An 18,124-nucleotide genomic window follows, 5' to 3' on the forward strand; every position below is an offset into this window, starting at 1 on the left:
AGAAATTAGTATGTTAACCAGCCTTACACGTACAGGCCCACCAGTTGTTTACATTTCTTACTACAAACTACTAAATTAGTTTCTTATAGAATTCAAAATCCAATGAGTTTATTCTGTACGAAATAATTTCCCTAAGGTTTCATTATTCCAAAATAAACTATCAAAATTTCAGAAATGCAGCAAACCCAGAAAGTCAAAAATAACAATAACCTCCCATCATTCCTTCTGGCCTTTCGCTGCTTTGTCCCTACTTACTTGAAGATTCTCTGAGATGGAAATTATTCTCCCAGAGAGATTTATTGCTAAACGTGGTTTTGGAATAGTTTGAATTTTCTAACATTTTTCGTTGAGTTTACTTGTTTCTCTCTCTCTCTCTCTATCTCTCTCTCTCTCTCTCCACACCCCACCATTCCTCTCAGATTTTGCATCTTTTTTTATCCTCCTCAACTTTTTGTATTAAATCTGCTAATGGAGTCCAAAGGCATTGCTGAATCCTAATGTCATCATTTGGAGCAACAAAGGAGATTAAAGCCTTAGTAGTGTTTGATATAATACCTCAACCAAAGTTTATAGATGTCAGAATAATTTTTAAAATTAGGACAAAAAGTAAAAAGAGAAACAAAATTTTCTCTTTAAAAAGCAAACATTCTAAAAACAAATAAATACAATTTTCCAAGTGTTAAACCCAACTTCCCAGAATCAATAGACTTTATCTAATATAAGGTTGGAATATAATTCTGCAGTGTTACTTACTTGGTTGAAAATGAAAGGAACTTCTTTCTTCTCTCCCACCTTCATTGAAGATACAGGAAATGTTGCAGTCCCTAGAGTTTCATCCATGACATAATTGGCATCCATTAACGTAATCTATAGAGTAAAATGTAGAGCACAAAAAATAAAATTTCCCATGGATCTTCGGAAATAACATCTATAATTTCCACCACAATTTAAAAAATGAAGCTCTCCAATGACATTTAACAGTCATTTGAAGATCTCAATATTTAATTGGTAACAATACTTTTATCTTTTTCTTTTTTTTTTCTTTTTGAGACAGGTTCTCACTCACCAGGCTGGAGTGCAGTGGCGGGATCTCGGCTCACTGCAACCTCCACCTCCCAAATTCAAGAAAATCTCCTGCCTCGGCCTCCTGAGTAGCTCGGATTACAGGCAAGTGCCACCACATACAGCAATTTTTTGTACTTTTAATAGAGACAGGGTCTTGCCATGTTGGCCAGACTGGTCTCGAGCTCCTGACTTAAAATGATCTGCCTGCCTTGGTGCTCTGAAAATGCTGTGGCATGAGCCACAGTACCTGGCCAATCTTTTCCTTCTGAGTACTGTGTTTGCTATAAGATAATAATTTTTCACATTTTCCTGATAGATTTATTCAGTTATCATGTTTTCAAAAATTAAACTTTATCTCTTCTCTACTTTGGAATATGAGTAAGATACTAATGTAGAAAGTCAATACAAATATTTTGGGAAAAATTAATTTTCACTTTTCAAAAAGGTAATTTAAAAAATTTTTATTCTGTTATACTGGGATTCTCCCCTTTACAGCAGAAAATATGTTTTCTCCAAAGCATGTGGGAAGGAGGGCAGTTTTCCCAACCCTACCTAACTCCTGTATGTCCTGATAGACACTCATATTATTTGACAGACACCATTTAGATTCTAATCTACCAAGCTGCCCAGGCTAACTCCAGCTATAGCTAATAGGAACAAGAAGGCAGTAAAAGAACAAACTCAAGCATGTCTCTCAACATGAATCACAACCATCTAACAGCATCCAAATGGTTCACTTACCTCCAAAACATTTTCCTGATTAGGATCCAGAATAAATTCAAAGGTCTCATTCCACACAGGGTTTATATCATTATTGAAGTGTCTTGTTCTCTTCCTGCTGTCAGGGGTTGTAGAGATAAAAAGTTCCACATAGGGATCTGGAGTATCAACTACAGATAGTAAACACAAACAAGAAGGAGATAGAAAAGTGATTCATAGTTCCTAAAGTTTTTATTAATATATGCTGTCAGTTTATTTTCAATGAATCTGTAGTGATGTATTTAAATGTCTGAGACAAGATAATATACACAAAATAGAAAAACATCATAGGGTGATATTTTTACATATGTCGCTGTCCTTCATAGTAGTCTTGTGAGAGAGAATTGTTTATTAAGTGATTTATTCAGAATTCCTCCATCCATCTAGAGAGGACAGGTTCACAGCAGCAGACAAATTCACAGACCTACTGTGAACTCATTTTTGACAAAGGTGCCAAGAACATACATTGGGGGAAAACAGTCTCTTCAATAAATGGTTCTGGGAAAACTGGATCTCCATATGCAGGAGAATGAAGCTACACTCCTATCTCTTGCCATATACAATAATCAAATAAAAACGGATTAACAATTTAAATGTAAGACCTCAAACTATAAAACTACCACAAGAAAACATGGGGGAAAATCTCCAGGACAACAGTCTGGGCAAAAATGTATTGAGCAATACCACATAGGTACAGACAATCAAAGCAAAAATGGGCAAATGGGATCACATCAAATTAAAAAGCTTTTTTGCAGACCAAAGGAAAAAAATATCAACAAAATGAAGAGACAACCCACAGAATGGGAGAAAATATTTGCAAACTACCCATCTGACAGGGAATTAATAACCAGAATATATAAGGAGCTCAAAAACGCTGTAGAAAAACATCTAATAATCTATCCAACAAAATGAGCAAATGATTTGAATAGGCAGTTCTCCAAAGAAGACATACAAATGGGAAACAAGCATGTGAAAAGTGCTCAACATCACTGATCACCAGAGAAATGCAAATCAAAATTATGATGAGATCTCATCTCACCCAGGTAAAATGGCTTATATTCAGGCAATAACAAATGTTAGCAAGGATGTGGAGGAAAGGGATCTTTTGTACAATGTTGGTGGGAATGTAAATTAGTACAACCACTATGTAGAATAATTTGGAGGTTCCTCAAAAACCTAAAAATAGAACTACCACATGATCAAGCAATCCCACTGCTAAGTATATTCTCAAGAGCAAGGAATCAGTTTATTGGGGAAATATCTGTACTCCTGTGTTTATTGCAGCACTATATACAATAGCTAAGATTTAGAAGCACTGTAAATGTCCATCAACAGATGAATGGATAAAGAAAATGTGTTACAGATATACAATGGAGTGTTACTCAGCTATAAAGAAGAATGAGATCTTGTCATTTGCGTGGATGGAACTGGAAGTCATTATCTTAAGTGAAGTAAGCCAGGCACAGAAAGACAAACATCACATATTCTCACTTATTTGTGGGATCTAAGAATCAAAACAATTGAACCCATGGACAGGGCAGAAAGATGATTACCAGAGGCTGGGAGGAGTAGTAGGGGGCTGGAGGGGAGGTGGGGATGGTTAATGGATACAAAAAAAACCACACACACACACAACAGAAAAATAAATAAGACTTGCTATTTGATAGCACAACAGGGTGAATATAGTCAATAATAATGTAATTGTTCATTTAAAAATAACCAAAAGAGTGTAATTGGATTATTTGTAACAAATCAAAAATGCTTCAGAGGATGGACACCCTATTTTTAATGATGTGATTATTTTACACTGCATACCTATATCAAAGCATTTCACATACCCCATACACCTACTATGTACTCATAAAAATTAAAAAGGAAAAAGGAAAACAAATTGAAAAATATTTTTTTTAAAAAAAGATTATATTTGTCAATGTCAGAAAAATCATCCTGGTTACTTTATCAGATAAAATAATGGAACTCATTGTGAGAAGAATATCACTTATTGTTATAGAGTTGCCTTGTATGATTATACAGATTGTGCACCGAGCAACTTTAAGGGGTGGCATTCATATTAAAAATCAACATGTATTTATTATGGCAATATTCAGATAGAAATGAGGTGTCTCTAGGAAGTAACAATTTTTTTATTTTTTCTTTTTTGAGACTCACTCTGTTGCCAGGCTGGAGTGCAGTGGCACGATTTCAGCTCACTGCAACCTCCACCTCCTGGTTCAAGCAATTTTCGTACCTCAGCCTCCCAAGTAACTGGGGTTACAGGCACATGCCACTATGCCTGGCTAATTTTTGTATATTCAGTAGAGACAGGGTTTCACCATGTTGGCCAGGATGGTCTCGATCTCCTGACCTTGTGATCCACCCGCCTCGGACTCCCAAAGTGCTGGGATTATAGGCATGAGCCACCATGCCCGGCCAGTAACAGTTTTGTCTGTTTCACATAAATACCCACTTGAATCAGGGTATGATATGTGTGCCCACTGAAATAGAACAAAACAATTACAAATAAAGAAAATATTTTAATTTTCTCCCATTACATATATGCTTAGCAACAAAGTGAGTGACCCAAACCGTGCAAATATTGGTCACTACTTTTTCAGGTTTCCACCGAATCCTTTAACGTCTTATAGCACTGGACACACTATATTTTATGGATGAAATTATACATCTATCTGTCTTTTCCTACAAGACTTGTCTTTTCCTACAAGACTATAAACAGCTTGAGGGCAAATATCTTGTATTCCTCAGCTGTACATCTTGAGAAGCTAACAACAGAAAGCAACAATTACAGTATTTAAGGTTTCCTAACCTAAGGACTTGACTTTTCCATTTAACAGGTGCTTTTCCATGTGGACATTATAATTAATAACAAAAACAACAAATAACTAAGTAATGACTACAGGGATCTGTGCAAAGTACTTTACACACATTAGTCTCATTTAAACCTCACAATAGCGCTATAACGTAAGTACTTACTTTAGTGTCAAGGCAACATGAACAGAGAGATGTTAAGCAGTCTGTCCAATACCACATAGTTAATAAGTATCAGGTCAAGATCTTGAACCCGGGTCATTTGACTACAACAATCATTTCTCTTATTACATCATGTTCCTCAGTAACAAAAATTAGATCATAAGGTACGGTATGGATTCTATAGAAAGAGGAGTTGGAATTAGAAGGAGAGAAAGAGAGGGTGACAGCAAGAGTGAGGGAGGGAGCAGGGAGAGAAGAAGTACAGAGGTCCAAATAAAAAGATCCAACAATTGAAAATAAAGGAAAAGCAAAAATAATAGTTTCTGACCTATTGATTGGGTTTCCCCCCCAAACATTTTTAAATAGATGTTTTCTGTCAACAACAGCTATGGTCATCAAAAAACATAATCAATGCCTTTCACTTAATTGTTCAGTATTGCTCCTGGTTCTTTATGTAGCCATCAGTTTCTTTAGATGCATGTGTATGTTTGCTGGCTGTTATTATAAAATGGAAGCATCTACAAATGAGGTATCAGCCTTTGAGACTGCCTTTAATTTTCTGGCTTAGACCTTACACATCATTGGTAAAGAGTTGTGGGGCAAAAGTGAGAGTGCAACATGAATGTGCAGGGTTCTTGTAAAAACACAGACCCTGACCTTCATCCCTGAAGACCCATTATCTGCATATCTGTAGTGGAACTAAGGGCTTGCAATTTTTAACAAAATAGTCTAGCTGACACTGATGTAGGTCATCTTCTGATCACACTTTTGATATCCTATTTTAGAGAAAAGGGAATAGCCATTCATTGTCATTTCTAACTCAGTGCTTATACCTCTCAACAGGACCAGGGAATACAAATCAGAAAACAAAAAGATTGACTGGGAAGGATGATAATACGAAACGGGCCAAAGAAGAAGAGAACATGTCATAGGGTAACATTATCACATTTTCAACCAGGAGGTGACTGCTTCTTTTCCTTAACCATGTTTCTACCATATCACCAGTGCTCAGGATTACAAATCAGAAGTAAAACTCCATATTTAGAATAGCAGTTGGTAGAAAATTATCAAGAAAAATATGTAATTTGAAGGAAAGTATTCAATTAATGCTTCAAATTATGTGTTACGAAACATAGCCCTACATCATCTCATAGGGCCAGATTTTTCTCATAAGGCCAATGCTCTTTTTTTAACCATTTTCCAAGAAGTAATAGAAAAAAAAAGAAAAAAAACCAAGCCTAGTGAAAACCAACATGGAATACAAGGAGTGCGTGGGAAGGGGAGGCATGCAGATGGCAAACATCATTCATTCATTAAACAAATACGTGAGTGCCTGCTATATGCCAGGAACTTCTCATTCACAAGCAGTTTAGCCTTGATAGGGAGCCAAACACTAAACTGAAAAATCGGATTATGGAAGTGAGTCAAATGTTAATAGCCTAATTTTAGAGGCAAGGTAAATTGAAGATAAGCAGTTACACTACCCCAGTGACTAGTAACTCAGTCACCCAGATTATTACACACAAATAAGGTCAAATTGTAGGTGGGGAAATTGCCTTTTCAGACTTGATCTTTACTTGAATCTTTGGGAAAGAGGAGGGTGAGGTCTTCTTGGCCCAAACAAGATGAAGCAGGCTACAGTTGAGGTTCCTTGACAGGCACCAGACAGGAAAAGGAAGGGACAAATTGAAGCAGCATGAGTCAAACCATTATCTATCCATCTTCTCGCCATTTTAGACTCTCAATGGGTCTTATGTTTAACAAATTCTAACTCTGACAAAATGATAAAGAAAATACCATAAAAACAATATGCCTACACCATGTTTATATGTTAAAACATCCACAGACTTTGTTTAAAAAGTCAGAATCCAGTTTAATAGCAGTCACATTGGATTTGCATTATTTAATTTTACTTTTAAAGTAAGTCAGCTTTCTAAAATATATGTCAAGAGTGGCAATGTTTCTAATTTCTCCTCTTGCTTCTTTAGCAAGAGACAAGATGTCAAAGGATGCTGGACAGTGGAAAACCACCAAAACTGCAGACTTTGATTTTGCAATCTGCAACAGCTCTAATCACTGTAAGCTGAGAAACATCTATAACAGTGGTAGATAGGATAAAAAGAAGTTTAAGGCTGGTTTAAAGTTGGATTACAATAATAACATAGCTCAGTTTCTTTGTGTAATCTATAACCATCACTGGCATGGTAGCAAACAGAATTAGAAGATTTGAAAAGGAAGGCAGCCCACTTTGACAGTAAACACAGCCCAATACTTTAGAGAAGTTTCAAGAAATGAATTAAAGAAAAAGTTAAATGTAGAATTTGTTTTTTCCTGTACACTATACTTATTTCATGGCTTTGTGAATTAATGCCTATAGGGCAATTGAGTGTTGAGTCACTAACTCAGCCTAATCTTGATTATTTTCAGCGAAACAGGTGGTGAAGCAAAGATGTAATATGTGGGCAAAAACCCCTTTTACATCTCATCCTTTTATCTAAATCTTGACAAACAAAAAATATCGGGGGTGTGGGATACAGTTCTTTTTTCTCCCCATAAAGTTGACATGAAACTACATGCACCAGAAATAGCTTCAGAATTCCAGGGTTGTAAAACTTACTACTAAACCTCAGAAGTTAAAGAGCGCCTGCCTGAAGTCATAACAGGTCCATCTATCATTTCAGCTTTGTCCAAGTAATATATCATGTGATTCATGAACTCATGGCAGCTTCTAAACTCCTAGTTCTATTTTAAATAATCTCCATTTGCCTATTTTCCCTTCATCAGTAGCAACTTAAACCTCTTGGCTGAAATAAAGATTACAAGTAATTTGTTACAATTTAGGTGATAAATGGAAAAAAAAAAAAAAAGCCCAAAGGGGAAAGTCCTCCCAAATGTGTAGTCAAAATATTTCCATTCTGAATAACAATGGTGACATAGCTATTTTATATATATATATAAAAAATATGTTCATTTATATATTATACATGTCCATTATATATATATATATATGATTAGTCCATTAATCTATCATAATAGCATATTATGACAGTGAGCTTAAAACAGCATTTCCCCAAATATAGTCCCTTGAAATACCATGACCTTCATGGACTCATCTTCAGTGCCTGTTAAAAACACAGAACCTTAGCACCTTCACTCAGATTCTCCAGCATGGGCTTGGAAATCTGCATTTTGACAACTTGAACAAGTGATTATTATGCATACATTTGAAGAACAGAGGCTTAATGTATAATATTACAAGGAACTAAAGAACAGTGGTGTAATAACACCCACAGAAAAATTACAAACATTTTGACATTGAGAAGGAAACAAAGTTACTGGTCTTCTGTCAAGGAATTATCCTGCCCATAAACTAGATTAAGCCCAGTCCAGTCATTCACTTCTATTTCTCTCCAGACATAAAATACATTTTCAAATGGCCACAAGAAAATAAATCCAAGAATAAATTAAGTGTGGATGTGTTAGTTGGCAATCTGTTTAAGGTGACGGATGTTTAAGGTGATGTTCAGATGTTATGCTTCAATCATCAACAAAGTAGAAACGACCTAACTAGAAGCAGTAAGACCAAAAATTAAAGGAAAATTTGCTGAAAGAAATGTCTCTGAATACTATTCTCAGATGTAGTCATTCCTTTGATACATTTATGATGTAATAATATTGCTAATTACACACGGAGATCTTAGAGCAGCTTTTATGATTATCAACCTTTTCACTTTCCAGGTACTAAACTGGTTAAGGTGTGAGGTAGGAGTTAAGATTCAGTTTTTTTCCCCATGTAACCGATAGACCCAGCATTATTTACTGGTAATACTGCCTTTAACTCTTGCATTGCAGTATAAACTTTGCATTAATCAAGTGGTCACATAAGTGTGAGTCTGTTTCTGACATCCGTTCGTCTATTAGTCTATTAATCTATCATTTAAGCTTGCATCTGTACTGTGCCAATACCAAACTGTCTTAATTATAATATTTTTAAGATAAATTGTATTTTCAGGTAGTCTAAGTCCTGGAACTTTGCTCAACATCTTCAGGATTATACTGGCAGTTACTTCATTTCCATACCTCAAGGATATCAACTAATATCTTATGGTTCTTGTCTGTTTTGTTAAGAAATCCACTCTTGTTCTTTTGCTTTTCAATATATTTTATTGGCTACAGAAAACACTCGGCCATTATATTTTCAAATATTACTTTTGCCCTATTCCCTCTCTCTTCCCAGTGCTTTTTATCATACCCCAGATATTCCTTATCTTTTTATTCTATATTTTATTTCCTTATTTGTCTTTTGTGTTTCAGTCTCGATATTTTCTATTGACCAATTTTTCAGTTCAGTAATTCCCTCTTTAACTGTTTTCAAACTACAATAAAATCAGCTACTGAGTTCTTAATTTATCATGTTTTTCAGTTTAAAATTTTCCATTTGATTATTTTCTATATATCTGGTTTCCCGGTAAAATCCTCCATCTTAGCATCTATTTTCTTGAACATACTACTCTTAGTTATTTTAAGGTCCATATCCCATACTGTGGATCTATTTTTTCTTGATCTTATTTTTGTTATGCTCATATTCTGCAAGTCACTGAATATTTATGATTCAGTCAATCTTTGACTGAATGCCAGATCTTTTTATGACAAATTATGGAAGAGCCAGATCTACCTTCACAGATGACCCACTTTATTCTCTGGCAGGCAGAGAGAGTAGGACAGATATCCTCTATTAAATTTTTAAAAATAAATTGACCTCATTCTTTATAAGGTTAGTCTACCTCTTGGTCACTCCCACTCAAAGGCTCCCAACTTAGAGTCAAGGGTATTTATTCGGCCCCTTTTAATTTGGTCTTTTTGATCTCCTTTTTTGTTTGTTTGTTTGTTTGTTTCCTCTTATGAGACTGCCAATAACTCTCTTCTGTTTTTCAGGTGTTTTACGTTTGCTTCTCAGGTTGTTGCCCTGCATGAATCAAGAATTTGGCTAGTGCCTCACGTTGAAGGTGCTGGCTGTCAGGCATACTTCTCTAGGCTTTCTCTCAAGGAACTTAGCTTCTCAAATTCAACTTATTTTGTCCAAAAATCCAGTCTTCATACTCCAAGTCCTTTGAGATTGGCAAAGCTCTGCTGAATTCTTGACATCTTCACTGCTTGGCTACTTCTTATCCCTATCCCTCCCCTCCAACCTCCCTAGATGTAGCTAACTAATTGAGGGAAAATGTGGCTTGCAGAATATTAGCTTATTTCTTTCTATCTTTTTATTTTTCTTTTGTTTTTTTTGGAGACAGGGTCTTACTCTGTCACCCAGGCTGAAGTACAGTGGCACCATGGTGCCATCTCATCTCACTGTAGCCTCAACCTCCTGGTTTCAGGTGATCCTCACGCCTTAGCCCCCTTCCCCAAGTAGCTGGGACTACAAGTTCACGCCATCATGCTCAGTTAACTTTTTGGATTTTTAGTAGAGACGGGGTTTTACCATGTTGTCCAGGCCTGGTCTCGAACTCCTGGGCTCAAACAATCCATCTGCCTTGGCTTGCCAAAGTGCTGGGATTATAGGCGTGAGCCACCACGCCCGGCCTGGCTTATTTCTCTTCTGAGATCTTAGTCTCTCAAGTCCCAATTTTTCTCATCAGCTTTTCATTCCTTTAGACATTTAAAAAAATTAATTTAAAATGTGTTTCCTAAGTTATTATTAGGAAGAGTAAATACTCTGCTATTAGTCACTTTAGCATGCTTCAGTGACCATTTAGTTCCTAACTTGGCCAAACTATAATAATCCCTATTCTTCCCCTCCACCCACCATTCTCCACATGGTTGCTCAAACATTTACTGTTTTTTTCAAGTCACCTACCCTACTTACTACTTCTCTTTTGAGGACACAATTCAAACTCACACTTCACTGAAAAAAACAAAAGGGGAGGACTTGATGTAGTCTCTCCATTTTCCTTCCCTATATCTCACAATTCAAAAAATATGTTTATAATTTAATAATGCATTCATACTTAAGTCCTTCCTCTATTATCTTAGAAGGAAAAGGATCCTTACACTCTTCTCACAATCCCACTTCTCTCAGATATTTCTTATTTTTTAATCCCCAGACTCAAATTTAACCTGTAAATATCAGTTTGGCCTTAGCTAGTTTTTCTCAACTTATAAATATAAACAAATATTGGGCATCCTAAGAAAAATGAACAAAACTTCATCAATTCTGACAATACTTCCAGATCTTTTCTCTCCTACATCAAAGATTTTGGAAAAATAAATATAGTCTACCCTTATTGCTTCTAAATCTCCTTATTCCATAAGTTTCCAACCTACTGTCCTCTGCCTTCTTCTGTTACCCTAAACAGGTAATTCTCTCGAACATAACTTCAATGCCAAATTCAGTGAGCTTTTTCTCACTTTACTTGACACATATGCAACATCCTCGGTGCAATTATCTTTCTGTCTAATACATCATTCTTTTGTGATTTCCTACCCACCTCTCTAAACAGTTCCTCTGTATCTTTCACTAGCTTTCTCCACCTCAACTCATCACTACACTATGGACTTTCTTCTTGTGTCCCTTACAAATCCCTTATTAGAATTCTTCAAAAGGAAGTGATGCCTTTAACCACTGTATTGCTCATGTAGTCAAAACCAAGTTGCAAAGGAATTATCAGTTATTTATATAGTCTTGAAAACACTCAATATGCACCCATCATATCACATGGCACACATTAATCGTGTAGTCTAGTTAATCTTAGATCCTTTAAAGTCAATTATCTTCAAGGTTTAAATGGCAGCTATAATGCATTCCTTCATTTCCTCAAGGCTACAAGGGGAAAGTAGTATAAATATGAAAAATATGAGGTTCTTGATTATATGTTAACATATAATCTATTCTTAAGTAATATATTTTGAAATAGTTCAATCCTGTTTAGTTACTCTGAATCAATTCTGGATTTTCTTTAACCCTCCTATAGTTTTGCCTTGCACATAAATGTCAGTGTCTCCCTGATCTACATCTGTGAGTCCAACCTCCATTCTGAGATCTTAAATCTACTCTTAAATGCCTCAAAAATACCTTAAATACCTTGAAGATACTTCAAACTCAATATTTACAAAGCAAATTTATTTTCATCATTCTTTTCCTAAATGCAAGATACAAATTAATACAAAAAAAAACTAAAATAAAAACTTGTGATTTTTCCTCCCTTTCTTTCCTATTTTATTTAATGATATCATCTTTTCTACCTGTCTGGGCTAGAAACATGAGAGTTATTGTCTTTTCTTCATAATTCACATTTCCAATCTGTCTCTAAGTTTTAGCTTTTCACTTCTAAAATGATGTTAACATCTGACTCCTTCATTTCATTCAAAATAATTGCCCCAATTCAACTAAGCACCACCTCTCACATAGACTGCTACCCATAATCTCTTAGTTGCTTATTCTCAAGGCACCTTCTATAATGCAACCACAACTATCCTTCTGAAACACACTTTTGATGTTCGCTGCCTACCAAGTCAGGCTAAATATGGTGAGAAAGACTTAAAGGCTCCCTCTCCACCCCGCATCAAACCCAAGGTTCTCCTTCTAGTCAGTGACCCTTCTCAGCCATTCACTGGAACATCACTCTATGGCAAAGAGGTGTCTTTGGAATCTACACATTTCAAACATTCCACACAGGCATATTGATGGCAGAAATATTCGTTCTAACAGAATATTGCTGTACTTTTAGTTGTACGTGTTGTTATGTTTTCTTTTGACGTTTTAGCTGATAGCTAAAGTTTATTTAAGTTGTTGTTCTTGTCCTAAGAATATCCAAGATAAGGGTCCAAACACGGTACAGTTAAGAAAAATGGAGAATGAGATGTTCTCTTCATTCTTTCCTTATCTAGTACCCACTTCCCTAGTCAACTAGTTGTTTTGTTTTCCTCTTGGGTGAAACTGGCAACTTTAAATCAAGTTCCCCAGAGGCTTTATCTAAATACATCTGCATAAAATAAAAATAATTCCACATAAAGCTTCAACCTGCTGGTCAAGTATTATTTCCATCAGAGGTGAAGAAATTGAGACTCAAAGGCATTTAGTGAGTTGAGCAAGTTCATTCAGAGACAGGGTTTTAACCCAGTCTTTCTGAGGCCACATTCTTGCTCAGTCAAATATTCCAATACTAATAATTTCTGCCTCTTTTTGTCTCTATGAAACTGTAAACTCCATGACAGCAGTGAGCACAACCTTCCTATTCACTCCTGTGTCCAAGAGTCTCACATAAAGTCTGAGACATAGGAACTTGACAAACATTACTAAAAGAAAGGATGATGGACTGACCCTGACCAATACTGTGGAAGAGGTCATAGGCATATAGGTTATAGACCTTTATCATAGGCACAACAGTCTCCACTCGAATTTCATTTTACTCTTTGGTAATAGGTCTCAACCTTCCTGGTGTTTGTCCCCAACCGGTTTATTTGGATTATAATAGAAATCAATGTCAGTCATTTCTTCCAAGTGTATGTGTAATTAACTTTTATTTCTAAGTATTAATTTTATATTTTAAAAAACCTGAACCTCAGCTTACCTCCCTTCATAATAACTCCAAGGAATAGGCAGAGTACCACAGGACTTGTTACATGTAGCAGCCCCTGATCCCTCCAGAAAGAGCTCAAAATTAGAATCGTTATGTCTACAGATGCTGAAAGACAACTCCTGGGAATTGCTGGGAGTGCAGAAGCTGGAAAAGTTAGTGAAGAATCCAGTGTGGTTTAGTAAACAGAACTTGGGCAGTAATTCTGTGGGGAGAAAGGAGTAAAGCTTTTACAACAACTTGAGCATTGTCTAGGAACTCAGATACGGAACGCCTTTCCCCTCATTTGAAATTACAATGCAGTTTTATTAACACTATGTTGAAATTCCCTTATTAGGCAGTCTCCAATTTAAGTTGTACATTTCATTTCCTTTTTTCTCATAGGCTGAAAATGTATAATAGTGCTTTCTAAAATCACATTTCCTTTTTAAGGGAGCGTAAGGGAGCATGACACTATCAGAAAGTGCCATCGGCCAAATGGATGTCAGGAAGATAGCACAATAGCTTCCACTCATGATCAACTTGGTACATTTTGTACTAGCAATTGATTTAGTACATTAATGACTAGCTAACTGAGAGTTGGCATATAATAAAAATGATTTATTGCAAAGATGTTGATATTCATGGGAAAATGGGGAGAAATATATGCCAAAACCACACGAAGAATACTAAATGTAGATCTAAAACAGAACTGAAAGTGTTGTTGTTGCCTGCATTTTCATTTTACTTAAACTTCTATGATACCTTCTTGGAGGGAAATAAAAATATCTTTGTAATCCGTATCTACGCTTGAAATGTTTTAAATGCTTAAAATGTACGGATATTTCTTGGAATCTCTGTAGACTGGACAGAAAGAGTAATTCTCCAGAAATTCTTATATACCATGATAAAATATATCAATTTATTCATATTATTCATTTTAGCTATATGGATTTAACTATATATGAATTCTACTTACTGTAGACAAGAAAAATTATTCTTTTTCATTAAAAAGAGATTCTTAACCTTAACGCTATTGACATTTTGGGCCAGGTAACTCTTTGCTCTATGGTGCTGACTCTGCCTTCTAGATGCTAGTTGCCAATAGAAATACCCAATTTTGACAAAAATGTCTCTAGAATATTGCCCAATGTGCACCAGGAGGCAAAATTGTTTCCCAATTTAGAACCACCGCACTAAAGCAAGACATATTCTTGATATTTATTCACTAGCATAAATAATTAAAATAGCTAAGTTCCCTAAATAATATATATTGGACAGATTATGTCAATCTCACTTTAAATATTTTTCTTATGATTTTCTTTTCCCAAACTGAAATGCACCCCCTACTCATTCCATATATTAAAAGGCTACCTACGTTATAAAGCCCATCTCAATCTACACTCAAGTTGTAAAGTCTTCTCTTATTGGCAACACTTTTCCAAAGGGTTATTTAAGCCCATTTCATCTTCCCACCTACCCCACACACTGCTCACAGGCAAAGCTGCTGCACAAGTAAACATCGAAATGAGGTAAGTTCGAGTTCCATCCCCAAAACCTAACAGCTCTGTGATTCTGGACTACGTACTTAACTAAACTTTAACCAAACTTCTTCACCTGTAAAATTAAAATAAAGACAGTACATATCTCATAGTATCACTGAAATGAACACATAAAGTATATCTAATGTAAAGTCCTAAGAACTTTGCTTAAATTTTTGTTTATTTAACCAACACTTGCATTGTGCATACTATGCCATAGTTTCATTTAAGCTTCATAAATAATAGTAGGATTATTACTCCCATTTAATAGCTGAAGATACTGAGACATAAAATAGCTAAGTAACTTGTCCAAGTTCACATGGTTAATAAGTAGTAGAAGGGAGATTTGAACCCAAGCAAGCCAGTTCCAGAGACCTTGTTTAAACCACTAAACCATGCTTCCTCTTTGTTATAAATTACACACTCCATAAAGTTATCCACAGTAGATATTACATTATTTTTCTTGTAGTTTTCAAGGTACTAAATAAGTACTAACTACATAGCACACACTCAGCAATTATTGATAGAGACATTAGTCAAACCTTGCTGGAATACGTGCTGGGTTATATTTCTTTAATATTTCATTTCTGAAGTTAAAATCTCAAAGTTGTCATTTTGTTTTGCATCTGAAGATTTGAATTATTCTTATACATCAACTAAAAAATAGTTTTGTCTGGAATTTTATCCAAATTATTTCATTAAAATATATTGATATATTAAGCGAGGAGTGAGAATGAAAAAGTGCATCCAAGGAGCCAGTAAAATTGATAAAGACCCTCAGACCACAGCTCAGCTAAGTTTAATCCATCACTTCAGTCTCTACATTACCTAATTTTTATTTTTAAGAAAGATTTTATGATATTAAGATGTACTAAAACAACATATGGTGAGCATGTTCACTTAAATGTTTAAATTTTTAGAGCAGCAGAGGTATTTTCTTAGACATAAAAACTTTAAGAACATACTTGTCCTTGGTAATTTAAGAAACATTGAGCCTTGTTTAAATTTAATTCCATTAGGTTTTAATCACATACTTTCTCTACAGAAGTGACATATGGTTTTTGAACAATTGATATTATTGAAATATCATAGAATATTATTCACTGTATTCATCAGACCTAAAACACATGAATACACATACAGAAACAAAAAAATCTAATGAAGTATAGAGATGAAAAGGATTAACTGTATTCATAAAACCACTTAACAACTTTGTAAACTACCTGACATTCTAAGCAGATGAGGAAGGAACAATAATGCCTTACTAACACATTATATTTCTCCACTACACAGAAAAGACAAGATAAGAGATGTGAGAGAGACATGCGTTATGAAACACTTTACTCATCTTGAAATTATCTTCCACAAAAACACCATTGGGAAATAATTTCATTATACTTAGAATTTTTAAAATCTTGGGTGGATACTCTAAAACATTCCAAAACCATTAATAAACTAAAACTCATGTTCAGTCATAACCTGAAGACTGATGTTAAGGAAATATTTATATCAGAAAAGATATATTTTAGGGTTGCTGGTCTATACTTTGGCTAAAGTATAGACCAACAGCAATGCCATTTATAAAAAATAAGATTTGAAATTCCATAATTAATGTAAAAAAGATTAATTAAATTCACTCAAAGGTGTCGTAAAATTTCCTGTGCATTGAACCTCAGAAAAATTCTAGTTAGTGTTGGATAGAAACGAGTCATTTATAATCTTTAAAAAGTGAAGTATAAAATTGTTTTCTAAAATTCTGTCTCTACTGAAGCAAAAAAGGAAGTAATATCAAAAAATAAAGTAATAATTACACACTGTCATATATTTTACTCATTCATTCAATATTCCCTGAGATCTTACTACTATGCCAGACTCAGAATTAAACTTTTTTTTTTTTTTTTTTTTTTTTTTTGTGAATAAGCCTCAGGCCTTAGTCTTAAAAGTGCATGATTACACTCCCATGTGACAAGTGTTACAAAGAAGTCTAGACAGCTGCTGAGGGAGCACAGGGAGTGAAATGTACCCAAGTGTTTTCGGAAAAGAGTTTAACAAAGGAGATACCATTCTCCATTTTGTTCTCTCAAGCTAAGAAAGAAGGGTCCGATAATTTGCTCAACACAGAAATTCACAATGGAAATTTCTTGTCTCTAAGGTGAAAAATTGAAAATTAGTCCAATGCACAGACTACCCAAAATAATACTCTTGGTTCATACAAAGATGATGTTGAAGAAATAGATGTCTTTTCATATTTGTGTTTGAAGTAACTATGATAATAATGGGTCACATTTATTGAGCACTTTCTGTGTGTTAGGCATATAAGGACTTTGCATATGTCAACTCGTTCAGTGCTCACAATATCTCCCACGATGGAGGAAGGCAGAGACAGGAGAAGTAATCTGCCCAAGAACACAGGGCTTGTGAGCAGTCTGCCCTCTCCATCTTTCCTGGAGCTTCTGATCACCGTGAAACTCAAGAATAGCTACCAAACAGATCATTTATTTTCACACTGATTCCTACATGCTCTTGTTGCTAAAGAAGACTCTTAAAAGATTAAACAGATAATGTTTCCCTAAATATCCAACACCCTGCCTCTCACTCCAACATTTACAAATAGGAAGACTGAGTTCAAAGCTCCTTTTTCCCGGGGAATGATTAACACTTTGCATTGAGAAGTGGGACCTCTGAGGGGGATTAAGCAGGTCGCCCTACAGGTGAGAGGGTTGAGGTTGCAACTTTGGAAAGAAAAAGCTGAAGGAAAGAGGGTTACCCTTCCTGAAAATGTTATATGCATTTGGGTTTTCTTTCGTTTCTACAAGTTTTAGAAGCCCGTGCTTCTTGTGTATTGTACACGGGATGGTGGCTACAGGATGGCCATGAAGTCTGAACTCTAACCACCATCAACGGGAGAACAGCAGTAAGATCTCCCTGGTGTGCTGCGTGATCGCTGGGGAAGACTGCTCTGAAAGGCATTTCAGTGCCTGCCAAAAAGTGGATGGCCAGAATCCATGAAGACAACATTTAACAGAAGGGTCGATGCCAGTGATGACAAACAGCAAAGATTATGCAAGTCCTACTCCTAATTTACAGGCAAGTATAAATGCCTAGAATTCCTGTAGGACCTTGGAGAGAGGGAGACCACTGACAGTTCCCCCAACTTCTCTAGGGAATGGGGCTCACAATAAAAACTAATGTGATTTGGAAAAAATCATGTAAGGGAAG

At 35.5% G+C, this 18,124-nt stretch overlaps 1 protein-coding gene across 2 annotated transcripts in view; it reads right to left on the bottom strand.

Annotated features, from left to right (window-relative positions):
* PLA2G4A (phospholipase A2 group IVA) overlaps positions 1-18,124 on the bottom strand; it is a 146,999-nt gene that overhangs the window by 82,783 nt on the left and 46,092 nt on the right. For both annotated transcript variants that reach the window (XM_073011668.1, XM_007989144.3), the window contains 2 exons: positions 1,807-1,955; positions 754-867 (listed from right to left, as the gene is read on the bottom strand). In XM_073011668.1, coding sequence (XP_072867769.1) covers positions 754-867; positions 1,807-1,955 — 263 coding nt within the window. The remainder of the gene's footprint in view (positions 1-753; positions 868-1,806; positions 1,956-18,124) is intronic.

The sequence above is a fragment of the Chlorocebus sabaeus genome, chromosome 25, assembly GCF_047675955.1.
Source record: "Chlorocebus sabaeus isolate Y175 chromosome 25, mChlSab1.0.hap1, whole genome shotgun sequence".
In the NCBI taxonomy this organism is placed as follows: domain Eukaryota; kingdom Metazoa; phylum Chordata; class Mammalia; order Primates; family Cercopithecidae; genus Chlorocebus; species Chlorocebus sabaeus.